General features: G+C 41.8%; 1 protein-coding gene across 1 annotated transcript in view; it reads left to right on the top strand.

Annotated features, from left to right (window-relative positions):
* LOC149281126 (dynein axonemal heavy chain 10-like) overlaps window positions 1-12,894 on the top strand; it is a 71,154-nt gene that overhangs the window by 20,195 nt on the left and 38,065 nt on the right. Inside the window, exons 20-34 of the mRNA XM_089499677.1 lie at window positions 632-1,108; window positions 1,707-1,865; window positions 3,489-3,605; window positions 4,082-4,184; window positions 4,654-4,832; window positions 5,226-5,437; window positions 6,357-6,513; window positions 6,627-6,860; window positions 6,977-7,099; window positions 7,274-7,507; window positions 8,367-8,590; window positions 10,071-10,340; window positions 10,759-10,942; window positions 12,004-12,138; window positions 12,653-12,805. Of these exons, the coding sequence (XP_089355803.1) occupies window positions 632-1,108; window positions 1,707-1,865; window positions 3,489-3,605; window positions 4,082-4,184; window positions 4,654-4,832; window positions 5,226-5,437; window positions 6,357-6,513; window positions 6,627-6,860; window positions 6,977-7,099; window positions 7,274-7,507; window positions 8,367-8,590; window positions 10,071-10,340; window positions 10,759-10,942; window positions 12,004-12,138; window positions 12,653-12,805 (2,961 nt within the window). The remainder of the gene's footprint in view (window positions 1-631; window positions 1,109-1,706; window positions 1,866-3,488; window positions 3,606-4,081; window positions 4,185-4,653; window positions 4,833-5,225; window positions 5,438-6,356; window positions 6,514-6,626; window positions 6,861-6,976; window positions 7,100-7,273; window positions 7,508-8,366; window positions 8,591-10,070; window positions 10,341-10,758; window positions 10,943-12,003; window positions 12,139-12,652; window positions 12,806-12,894) is intronic.

The raw sequence follows: 12,894 nt of genomic DNA, 5'->3' as shown, positions 1-12,894 counted from the left end.
TCTGTCAGGGATGCTTTGAGTATGTATTCTTGAATGGCAGAATGGGGTTGGACTGTATGGTCTTTTCCAATTCTAAGATTCTGCTATGATTCTATAAGAGAGAAACATGGAGGAGGAGAAGCAGCAGGAAAGGGCATTAGCTTGATAAAGAGAGGGACAGTCAAGTGGTAGAAGACACCCAGGCTGCATTCACACTGCAGAAAGAATTCAGTTTGACATCACCTAAAGTGCCATGGGTCAATGCTATGGGATTAAAGTACAGTTCCCAGAATTCCTTAGCGTTGAGCGATGGCAGTTAAAGTGTCTAAATGGAGCCTGAGGGATCAGTACAGAAGCAAAGGCAGGTTATCAGTAATCTAGGAGTGTCTATACAGAAAGATCTTTAGGAGGAAGGAGAGCAGAAGGCACTATACTGAGAGAGTTGATCTAGATTCTAGAGGAAGAGGAGGAAAATAGCGAGAAGCTATGGACACCTGATGAAGGATTTCTTTTCCTCCTCATGTTTCTGTGCTGCTATGTGTGATGCCACTGCAACTAGTTTGAAGGATAATAGCTCCTTCTCTTGTCATGGATGTTGCTTCCAACCCCATATCCAATATGGCTTGTTCATGACTTTTTGTCTCCTGTGTAGCTGTTTGTTCGCTGGATGCATGGCACCTGCATCGATTGTCCACCACAGCAATCCGGCGACAGTGAGCCTGTCATCTTTAGCTTTTTCAGTGATATCTCCCAGAACCCTTTAATCATTGAACAGGCCATCCTTATTACTCAGAACATGCACAAGATCTTGAACTCCCTCACCAAATACTTGAACCGCTGGAAGAGGTATCGCCCGCTGTGGAAGCTTGACAAGGCCATTGTCATGGAGAGGTTTGCTGCCAAAAAGCCGGCTTGTGTTGTCTTCGACGGAAAGTTGCAGTTCTATATGAAGGTAGCTCAAGAAGTGGGGCAGCAGCCCATGATCAAAGATGAGCAGTGCATCCGCCTTCTGCTCGGGTCTTTGGCTTTTACAGTGCAAGAAAATGCCAGAGGCTGGGTGAATTCCCTTGGGAAGCTGCTCAACGAGTCTGCCAGAGAGGAACTGTATACTCTCCAAGAAAACATTGAGGTAGGATATTCTTGAAGTGGTTATCTGCTGTCCATAACCTGTTTCTTCGAATTCTGTTCTAAACATAGTCTCTTGTTCTAAGTACAGATTTCTCATCAGGTCTATCAAATGTATTGGCAGTCCCAGGTCTTTAAGAGCATTCCATAGGTTTAAAAATAAAATTAAACATTGAAAATACTGTGAAATTGAAGGCATTCATAGCTGGCATCCATAGGTTTTTTTTTTTGGGGGGGTGTTCAGGCTATGTGGCCATGTTTTAGAAGAGTATATTTCTGACGTTTTGCCAGCATGTGGCTGGCATCTTCAGAGAATGCTGGCATGGAAGTGAGTGGGATCATACAGCATACACACACACACACACACACACACACACACACACCTCTCTTCCGTGCCAGCATTCTCTGAAGATGCCAGCCACAGATGCTGGTGAAACGTCAGGAATAAACTCTCTAGAACATGGTCACATAGCCTGAAAAAAACTATTGAAAATGCATTTTCAAAAAACTATTGAAAATGCTGATGGATTGTTGAGGGTATTTTCAGCCAAGTGAGTCTTCATGGTGACTCTTAAAAATGAATTGTACTTTTCCCTTTCTAGAGATTATCCCAGAACCTCAAGACATCACCCGATACCTTGGCAGATCTCAAATTTGTCCTGGCCACCATTGCTGAGATCAAAGATATGTCTCTAGAAGTGGAGCTCCAATACTTGGATATTCAGGAGAGATACCGTACGCTTGCAATGTACAATATACCAGTAAGCGCAGCTTTATTGGACTCAGTCTAAGCTCTACTGTTTGTGTAACAGACTATCAGTTGCAGGCACTAGGTATTGTTGAGAAGATCAACTCTGAATCAGACAGTAAGCTTGATTCTGGCTCAGAATCTGACAGATATGGGGTAATTCTTGCAAAACCTGTGTAGGCTGAGATGAAATGTGTTCTGGTGGGGAGAAAGCATTGCTTACTGGTGAAGTACCTACCTTCCGTGCAAAACATCCCCGGTTCGGTCTGTGGCATCTCCAGTTTAGAGGAACATATAGAAATCCTGTACTGCTAGAGCAGAAAACACTGAGCAAGGTGGGAGAATAGTAAGGCAGATGTTCTATGACCCGGATTTGTACATTATAAGATATGGGTTGCCTTCTGGAGGGCAAGTTAGTAAATCACAGGGCCATACCTGAAATTTTAGAGCAGATGTTTCCTGATTTTTTAAAAAAGCAGCAATGAATGGCTGTAGACCTGAGAAAAGGAACAGTTTCAGGAGGTGGAGATGCTACTTAACCAAGTTCCTTCTATCTTTTTCTCTGTTCAGAACCCATCTTCCACCTTGGCTACAATTGATACAGCTTCTCTTTGGATGGAAAGCCAACTTGGGAGTATGATTTTGAATGGACAAAATAACTGGAGGGGAAAGGGTTAGACAGACACTTTCTCTCCCTACCACTCTTCTTCCACTCATAATGGAGGCTCCCACCGCTGCTTTTCATTACCCAGAGATCATAAAGACTTTTCATTCATCTTGCTATTTAGTGTCTAGTAGCTTGGCTCACACTGAGTCATAAGCACCTTCAGTAAGGATTCCCTAAGCTCACTTATGGTCTTGGATAGAGGGCCATCCTGTGATTTTTTTCCTAGCTACCCAGGAAAGCTAGACTCAAGACTTAGAGATACAGTCCAAATGATGGTATAACAGACGTTTTGACAGCACAGAGACTGGGCCAACTCCAGAAACACAAGTTTCAATTCCAGAAGGGTTGTGAGATCCCGCATGGAAAAAGGAAACAAAATGCAGGGGATCAGTGGAAAATGAGACAGCAGGAGGCAGGGACTTTGCAATGGTTTGTTCTGGTATATTTTTTTTAAAAAATAATATAACTTTGGGCCCATACAAACGGGCCAAAATAAAGCTGCTTCGGGTCACTTTGGAGGTATGCTGTTTAAATGACAAACGCATCTTAAGAGGCCAGAAGCTGCACCAAAGCTGCGCTCTAGTCCTTAGGACTGGAGCATGGCTTTGGCGCAGCTTCCGGACTCTTAGGACGCATGCATCATTTAAACAGCATACCTCCAAAGTGACCCAAAGCAGCTTTATTTTGGCCTGTCTGTACGGGGCCATTGCAATGTTTTTTGGAAAGTCCGAGGTCAATTGCAGAGAGAGACCAATGAGATGGTGGGTTGTTGCCAGTCACTCCCATACAAGACCCATTCCTGGGTATGGACAGTTTCAGGGGAATAACAGGGTAGGCCTGGGGTAGTCACGCCAATCTTTTGTGAATGATGTTGCAGGGAAGGTGATGTGCTGCACACTCGCCGATCTGAACTTAAGAACAAATGCTTTTGACACATCAATTTATAACATTGTGCTTGCTCCCCTGTAGACAACAGAAGAGGAACAGCAGCTAGTGGATCAGATAAAGTCGTTGTGGGACACCCTTTTTTCTGATGCATCAGCAGTTGACCACAGCCTTGGCAGTATCAAAAAGACATTTACTGAGGTACTGGTGTTTTTACCTACCATATATCCTCGACTATAAGTTGACCTCATGTATAAGTCGAGGGCAAGTTGGGGGGCCAGAATTATGGATTTTGCTATGACCCGTGGATAAGTTGTGGATAAAATTTAGGGGCATATAGCAAAGGATCTAAAAGGTGAAGCAAAGCAAAACAATGTCAAAGAACGTACAAAAGTCCAGCAGATATAACTCTTTGTGCTTACTCTTAAGACTGGATGGATGAGAAAGTAGAGGGGGGGGTGCTTCACATATTATACTCTTGCTTTTCATCAGGAAATGGTTCCTTCTTTTAAATAAGAGTTAACATACAATACTTACATTGACCCATGGATAAGTCGAGTCAGGTTTTTGGGGTCAATTTTTGACCTAGACTTATATGTGAATATATACATTACATGGTAAGAAAAATGCATTTGGAAGACGAAAGGCTGTTCTAATCTAGTTTACATTCCTTCTAGATCACAAGAGATCAGATCGCAAATTATAGTAAGGAAATTGATGATTTTTACCAAAGGTTTATTACCGAAGGCCCTGGGTCTGTTGGTGAGAATCTTGATAAAGGTAAGACAGTGTGTGCCAGTACTCATGTTAGTAGACAGTTTGAAACAGAATGTGTAGAAGTTACTTTTGTGGTACTGTCATGGAATTGTTGTCCCCAGGTGGGGGATTCTGGGAGTTATAGTCCCTAAAAGTAAGTTTTCCAAGCTCTGGTTTGAAAGCACAGCGGGCAATGCTGCCATGGCTAGAAGCTGGTGACCCTTAAAGCCTCTCCTGTAAGACTACAGAAACACCATTTATGTAAAGTATTTATTCTAACTATGACAATACCTGATACAATGGGCTGCCTATTATTGTCTCATTGCTGTTCAGTGTTGTTACTGATCTATGTTTCTTTGAAGAACTACTGACTGATATTCTTGATGTGATGTTTTAGGCCAGTATGGATCATGTGTGTAATGGAACAGAGCAGTTCTTTTAGAGACTTCATAGAGTTCCGTGATGCTAAATACCTTTTCTTTGTCCTCTGCAGGATTAGAGCTCATGGCAATTTTTGAAAAAGAGCTGGAGAAACACGAGAGAAATCGACAAGAGCTGGCAAATGCTGAAAAGCTGTTTGACCTTCCGATCACAATGTATCCCGATCTAATCAAAATCCAAAAGGAGATGAAAGGCCTAAGGCAGATCTATGATATCTATAAGATGCAACGGGCAAGTGATTTTTGAAACAAGATGTTTAGTCCATGGGCTTGGAAGTTAAGAGGCCCAAGTATATTTTATATGTGTTTTGTAGAATGTATGCCATTGGCAGGTTTCGTTTTTATTGATTTTATTATTTGTACAGTATGTACAGCGCTGTGTAAAACTATAGCGCTATATAAATAAACAATAATAATAATAATATATTTAACAACTGACCTTTTCAACATCACAAAGAATAATGGCAACAGGTTAGAATATTCTAAGTAACAGGAACAAATTGTTTTTAAAAAGTACCTTTCTGAGCTCTTGTTTAGTTTTTATAGAGATTTATATAGAGAAATTTGATATTCTATATTAGATATTTTCAAAGGAGATGTTTCTTATAATTCCTTCTTGTCTTAGGCTGCGAAAGAAGAATGGTCTCAGACTCTGTGGGTGAACCTCAATGTGCAGGTGCTGCAGGAAGGGATTGATGGATATCTGAAAAGCCTTCGCAAACTGCCCAAACATGTCCGAAGCGTTCCCGTCGCTTATCACTTGGAAATGAGGATGAAGGCTTTTAAGGACTCTATTCCATTGCTGCTGGATTTGAAAAATGAGGCATTAAGAGAGAGGTTTGATTTCAGTTCACTTTGTTTAGAGTTCTCTGTACTTGCTGAAGCCAAACCTTTCCTGAAGAGCTGGAGCCCTCAGTTCTGACACCAAGTCGCTGTTTAAAATGTGTGGCTTAAATTCCTCACTTTTGATAGTGTTATTTTTGAATATTTAAATGGGCATGTTTCCAACCCATTTCTAAGGGATAACTATATCCCTGATTATCCTTGTGCTTTGGTTGACATGACGAGTACCTACTTAGGGACTAAGTAGTATAAATCATATGCTTTTGGGGTATTCTTCATATCTGAAGGTCCTATCCCACTCAGGTGTGTCCCTCCATCTTAGCCATCTGAAACACAATTCCTTGCCTTTATAAATGAATTCTGTGTGTGTGTGTTGGGATGAGGGAGTGAAGACTTACAAATGCCACTCTTTCATTTGTATTACTTTTGACAAATATACTGTATATACTCAACTATAAGTCGACCTCATGTCTGAGTCGAGGGTGGGTTTTGGGGTCAAAATTATGCAATTTGATATGGCCCGTGGATAAGTTAAGTGTAAAACATAGGGGCATGTAATGAAGGATGTAAAGGACAAAGCAAAGGAAAACAATGCCAAAGAACTTACAAAATTCCCTGTAGGGATAACTATTTGTGTTCATACTAATGGCTGAATGGATGAGAGAGTAGAAGGGGACCAGTGCTTCTAGGGCAGATTAAACTCTTGCCTTTCACCAGGGGATATATATGATTTAAAGTACAGTACTTACATTGACCCGTGGATAAGTTGACTCGGGTTTTTGGGGTCAATTTTTTAACCTAAATTTCTAGACTTATATGTGAGTATATGCAGTAAGCTTGGGACCAGGTGTTTGTAATGTCCTGTTCCAAGCTGAAAGAACGAAGCCTGAACCATATCACCAACTTTTTTCAGGCACTGGAAGGAACTGATGAATCGAACCGGTACAAGTTTTGATATGGCAACTGAAACATTCACCCTGGAGAATATGTTTGCCATGGAGCTACACAAATACAGTGATGTTATCAATGAGATTGTTGGTTCTGCTGTCAAAGAGCTGAGCATTGAAAAGGTAAGTTTCTCATATGCCACCCCTCTGTTTCTCAAATCCATACGGCAATAATTAGAATAAGAGTTTATTTTAGTTTCAGAGATTGTGAACATTTTTTTTTAATCCTCTTACAGGGAGTAAAAGAAATAATCGACACCTGGGAGAATATGAAATTTACTGTGCAAAGGTACTTCAAAGGCACCCAGGAACGCGGCTTCATTTTGGGAGCTGTGGATGATATAATTCAGATCTTGGATGACAACGCCGTGAATCTCCAAAGTATTTCAGGCAGCAGATTTGTAGGACCTTTTCTGACCACTGTTCACAGTTGGGAAAAAACCCTCTCCTTAATTGGTGAAGTGATCGAGGTGAGAAAATGAAAGAGGATCCATTTCATGGGAGGTATTGTAGTCATTTATAATGTAATGTTAGTGGGTTTGTTGTCCCCCCTCCCCTTTTTACAAGCAGTGTTTGGTTTCCCTAGGTCTGGATGATAGTGCAGCGAAAATGGATGTACCTGGAAAGCATTTTTATCGGTGGAGACATAAGATCTCAACTGCCTGATGAAGCGAAAAAATTTGACAACATTGATAGGATATTTAAAAGGGCAAGTAAACCCATGATTATAGCAGCATTGAAGCAAAGAATATTAATTGCATATGCGGTTTTATTGTGCCCCCGTACATGCATATTCTTACACACTCCTGCTCTTAAAATTGTAGTTTACCAGTAAAACAACCACCAGTTGTTACTTAGTTTCTGTGTTTCTTGTTACCTGCAGATAATGGCAGAAACAGTCAAAGAGCCAGTGATAAAGAAGTGCTGCGAAGCTCCAAATCGTCTTTCAGACCTCCAGAACATCAGCAGTGGCCTGGAAAGGTGCCAGAAAAGCTTGAACGATTACCTAGATTCCAAGAGGAATGCTTTCCCCAGATTTTTCTTCATCTCAGATGATGAGCTGCTCAGCATTCTTGGCAGCAGTGACCCCCTGTGTGTGCAGGAACACATGATCAAGGTAGATAATGGAATGATCCAAACACTACTTTAAAACATTCATACAGATTGGCCAAAATAAAGCTGCTTCAGGTCACTTTGGAGGTATGCTGTTTAAATGATGCATGCGTCCTAAGAGTCCGGAAGCCACGCCAAAGCTACTATCCAGTCCTAAGGACTGGAGCGCAGCTTTGGCGCAGCTTCCAGACTCTTAGGACACATGCATCATTTAAACAGCATACCTCCAAAGTGACCTGAAGCAGCTTTATTTTTGCCAGTCTGTATGGGGCCATATTCTGCCTCTCTGCTGTAATGGATGATTCTTACAATCGGGTTGGGATTCCTTCCCTGAGAAAGGAGACAGGCGCAATGTAGTTGCAACCCACTGATATTCAAGGGTGCAGCAAAGTGACCCACAACCTCTAGATGTGTCCTATTTCAGGAGAGGAATGTTGTGTTTTAAGAAAGTACTTTGTGTTCAGTGAAAGGGCTAGCTGTGTATGGGTTACCTCCTGTGGCTGTCTGGGCAAGGGCAAAATACTGCTTCTTAAATGGGCCCGCGTACTTGGTGGCACTGCCTTTTACCATTTCTCTTCTGCCTGTATTTTAGAATGGAAGTTAACACTGTCCAAATTTCCATTCTGAGTGTTTGTTTATTAATCTAACTTTATGCCCTTGTCAATATATTCAGGAATGCCATCCTTTTTTGGGGTACATCCAAGGCCCTAAATATCCACCTGCCAGTCAAGGATACGGGCCTGAATCTTTTTGGGGCCTAAAGTATGTTTCTGCAATCTACTTGGAGAAGACCCCTGAATTTCGCAATGGTGATGCCATTTTATCGCATCACTGCTTAAGATGGATCTCTGTACATATTTCAGATGTATGACAACATAGCCTCCCTGAAATTTCATGACGATGACAGTGGTCTGAAGATAGCCACTGCGATGGTATCAGCTGAAGGGGAAGTAATGGAGTTCCGGAAATCTATTCCAGCTGAAGGCAGAGTGGAGAACTGGATGACTTCTGTGCTTGCTGAAATGAGGAGGACCAATAGACTTATTACGAAAGAAGCTATCTTTCGGTACTGCGAGGACAGAAGCAGGTGAGAGAATCAAATCCAGCATATCAGGTTCAAAGTAAGTTGAGTTCAATGTTATTTAATGAGTTCAATATTCATCTCCATCCATAACAAAGACACAACATACTTCAGTTATAGAACCATAGTACTTTATTAATTTCCCACACAAGCAAAATTATGCTTCAAATTCTTCAACATATAGACTAAGTATAGGATAGGATAGAGCAAATCAATAGAGGAATGATGTAATGTATGTAAATAATCGATATGTCTTACTCTGTGAATGTAACTGTAACTGTATATGTGGAATAAAACATAATAAAAAAAAATCTTCAACATATAGACTGAAGTCATACATGGAGAGAGAAATCCCAGAGGTGCAAGTGGGGTTTAGGAAAGGCAGAGGCACTAAGGACTACATAGCACTAAGGACTGGATGCCAGATGGCTAGACTACAAGACCTAAGCAGAGCAGTGGAGAGGAGTTGGAGAGGTCTCATACATGTGAGTCAAAGTTAACCTGAGGGCAGCTAACAACAACGTTCATATCAACTCATCAGTCTTTGCTTTTGGCCTCCCAGCTGTCTGCTCTGAAAGCGATGGCAATGGCAGGAGCCAGCATGTGCTATCAGTCTGAAAAACTCATGAATGGTGCCAAATCATGCCTAGAAGTTAAAAGTATACTTTCAGCACATTGATTTACTACTGTATTGCTGATTTAGGAACATGGAGTTGTTCATCTCTGGAAAATGTCATTCTTACATGGGCTAATGTTTCTTCTATTGTGATAGGACTTGTATTAATAGTCAGAGAATGTCATTATTATATGTTATTTATTGATTTATGTCACTGGTGTGCCACCTTTTTGGCAATGCACTCATGGTACCTTCAAGAGAACATTTTGCACTATAATGGACATGATACAAAAGAGAAAAAGTGGATGGAGGGAACGAGAAGATAAACAATTTAGCAACCATTGATTTAGGAACCATCGATATAGCAGGCAATGGTTCTGTGAGAGGAATAACCAAATGGCACTTGGTTCTTCAGGATGAAGGGTGATATCTCACAATTTCACCTACCTCTCTGCTGCGTTTGGAATCCTGAACAATTTTGTTTTAATTCCTAAAATAAGCCAAGGGATGGTGTTTTTATCCCGTTTTTACATGGTATCTGATGGTTACTTGGTATTTTCTTGCCTAATTTGACTAATAGAAGCTCTTGAACATCTGAGGCAGAGATACAGCCCTGTTCTCTGATTCCAGAGATTGAACTTTAGGACTTTTGTATCACAGTGGGAACCAGATCCAGACCTAGAAGTATCCAGGTTCTTGAGAAAACAGTGCTCTCTTTCTTCCACGAGAGCTGTGTAATACTACATTTATACAGTTCTACTTTTATCTAATTGCTCCAAACAATCAAGTGTAGCAGACATTTAAATGCTGAGACTTCATGCACTCTATTACTTTCCACTCTTCCAGCAATGAAATTCTGCTTTTTCCTAGAGTTGACTGGATGCTGATGTACCAAGGTATGATGGTGCTGGCTGCCAATCAGGTGTGGTGGACCTGGGAGGTGGAAGACGTCTTTCGGAAAGTGAGGATGGGAGAAAAACAGGCAATGAAAAACTATGCCAAGAAGATGCACCAGCAAATTGACTCGCTGGTAACGCGGATCACCAAGCCACTAAGTAAAAATGACAGGAAAAAATACAACACGGTGCTCATCATCGATGTCCATGCAAGGGATATAGTTGATACGTTTGTCAGAGACAGGTAACTGCATGCTGTACAACAGGGATGGTGATCATGTGGCCCTGCAGATGATGTTGAATACAAGTTCCACTACTCCTAGACATCATTGTCAATGGCTAGGAATGCTGGGAGTTGCAGTTTGACAACATCTGGAGGGCTGCATCATTCCTCCCTCTATTCAAGAAGAAGGACAGATTAATATAATTGTCATAATACAAAACCAGCTATGCTGTTGTGGAAATAGATGATGTAGTCATGGTCCTGGTTATTTCAATTTTAATATAAGAATATTGAAAACAGTACTTGTGTCTTGGACTTTCTGCATTTTCCTTCTCAGTTTTCCTTTTGCCTTTCTTATATGCTACCTCTCTTGACCTGGCTGTTGTCTTATGATATATGGAAGTCTAAAACGTCTTTTTCTCTCCATTCCTCCCCCTAGCATTATGGAAGCTCGCGAATTTGAGTGGGAGAGCCAACTGCGTTTTTATTGGGACCGAGAGCCCGATGAGCTTAATGTGCGGCAGTGCACCGGCACGTTTTCATATGGTTATGAATACATGGGTTTAAATGGACGGCTGGTCATCACACCACTCACAGACCGGATATATCTAACACTCACACAGGTGAAGCAGAAAGATTATTTTTCTGTTAGCTTCAGGTCCTCCAATGCCCTTGAAAAAGTGAAATGTAACTACACAGCACATACAAAATATGTTTGTAGCCTATGTATAACTCCTGTTTCATTGGGTGCATGGCTTTTCGCTAAATGAAGAATTTGTTTGTGTTAGCATAGATATACCATTGATTTAGGACTTTGTTCTTGTCCTGTCTTTAAAAAACCCTGAAAGATGATTGAAAGAGGCAAGATGTTGAATGAACTAAAACTGAAATTTTCTCTTGATCTTCATGTCCTCCTCCTTCATCTTGCCTCTCCTCCGCTTTCTTTGGTCTTATATTTTCAGCTTAATCTTTCTTCCCTCTCCAACATCTTACTCCGCGCGCGCGCACACACATATATAATTAGAGGCCCTTAGTTTTCTGTTTCTGCTGTAGCATAGTTCCCCTCCTTTTCTTTTTCCTCCCTTTGTGCCTCCTCTGTAAGGCACTTTTTGGCATGGGGAAAGTTAAAGCTAAAACAAGGCAAACAAGCTCTATGTCTCAGTTCTTCTGCCCCTAAGCAACATCAGAGTAGTCTGGGGTGTGTATTTGTGCATCCTTCCCCAAGAGCCACAAAAGCACACACGCAACAGCACCCAGCCAGCCACACAGCAATGGCTGCCTGCTCTGGAGCTGGTTATATTAGTAAAGCTGGTGGAGCAATTCAAATTGAAACAGATCCTTCCTATGCCTCTGACCACAAAATAGCTGAGGCTGCAAAGCCAGCTTCTGTTGGGCAATGGTTAAAGTTAGAAGTCTCCAAAGGGAGGTCATGGGCATGAGTCTCGAAAACGTAAGCAGAGCAGTGGAAGACAGGCAGTCTTGGAGATGTCGCCATGTGTCAAAGTCAACTTGAGGATAGCTAACAACAAGGACAGAGCATGAGGACGAAAGGATATAGGCTAGAGAACATAAAAAGACTTTGTAAAAAGGAGTTTTGTAGTCAGAGGCTTTTTTAACTGAGATACGCCTGTACTTGCAAATTAAAATCCTTCCTAACATCACTTTGTTCATTTTCCCCCCAAAGGCCTTGTCTATGTATTTGGGGGGAGCCCCTGCAGGCCCGGCAGGAACTGGAAAGACTGAGACAACCAAAGATCTTGCCAAAGCATTGGGCTTGCTTTGTGTAGTCACCAACTGTGGAGAAGGCATGGACTTCAAGGTAGGAATATCAGTGTAGTGGCCTGCTGCTGCAGCACTCTCTTCCCCTCTTTTTAATAGTTAAAAACCACCCTACACACTATAGACATAGGGGAGTATGACACGAGGCACTTACCGCGCTGGAATCGTTGGCCAAATGCTTCAGAAGTGCGAAGGTGGGATAGCCGGTTGCGCATCTGAAGCATCACTGAAGTGCATCCCGCTCTTCACCTGTTGACAAATCATTCACAGAGCAGCCATTTCTGTAATAACGGGAACTTATTACAAAAATGGCTGCTCTGCGGAATGATTCGTCAACGGGAGAAGAGCAGGATGCCTCATTGATGCTTCAGAAGCGCGACTGGCTATCCCACCTCCATGCTTCTGAAATGTTTGGCCAACAATTCCAGTGTGGGAAGTGCCTTGTGTGATAATCCCCATAGTATTGCAGACTTGGGCTCTAAGCATAGAATACTAGTATAGAGTAGAGTAGAAGTGATTCTCATATCAGTGTTTTCTCCTCTTTATCCTTCTAGGCTGTCGGTAAAATCTTCTCTGGCCTCGCCCAGTGCGGAGCTTGGGGTTGCTTTGACGAATTTAATCGGATCGATGCGTCTGTGCTTTCAGTCATCTCCTCGCAGATACAGACTATTCGAAATGCTCTGATCAACCAACTGAAGACATTTCAGGTAAACAGGAGAAAAGTGATTTTGTACATGAAGGGCTGGATTTGAACGCAGACAATCTATGCACATGTATGTTGGGGCAAAGAGGAGGC

This window comes from Sceloporus occidentalis, unplaced genomic scaffold (genome assembly GCF_023333645.1).
Source record: "Sceloporus occidentalis isolate IW3139 unplaced genomic scaffold, rSceOcc1.0.p SCAF_138, whole genome shotgun sequence".
In the NCBI taxonomy this organism is placed as follows: Eukaryota; Metazoa; Chordata; class Lepidosauria; order Squamata; family Phrynosomatidae; genus Sceloporus; species Sceloporus occidentalis.
Note: the sequence above shows the minus strand (reverse complement) of the source record. Positions and strands in the feature narration are given on the sequence as shown.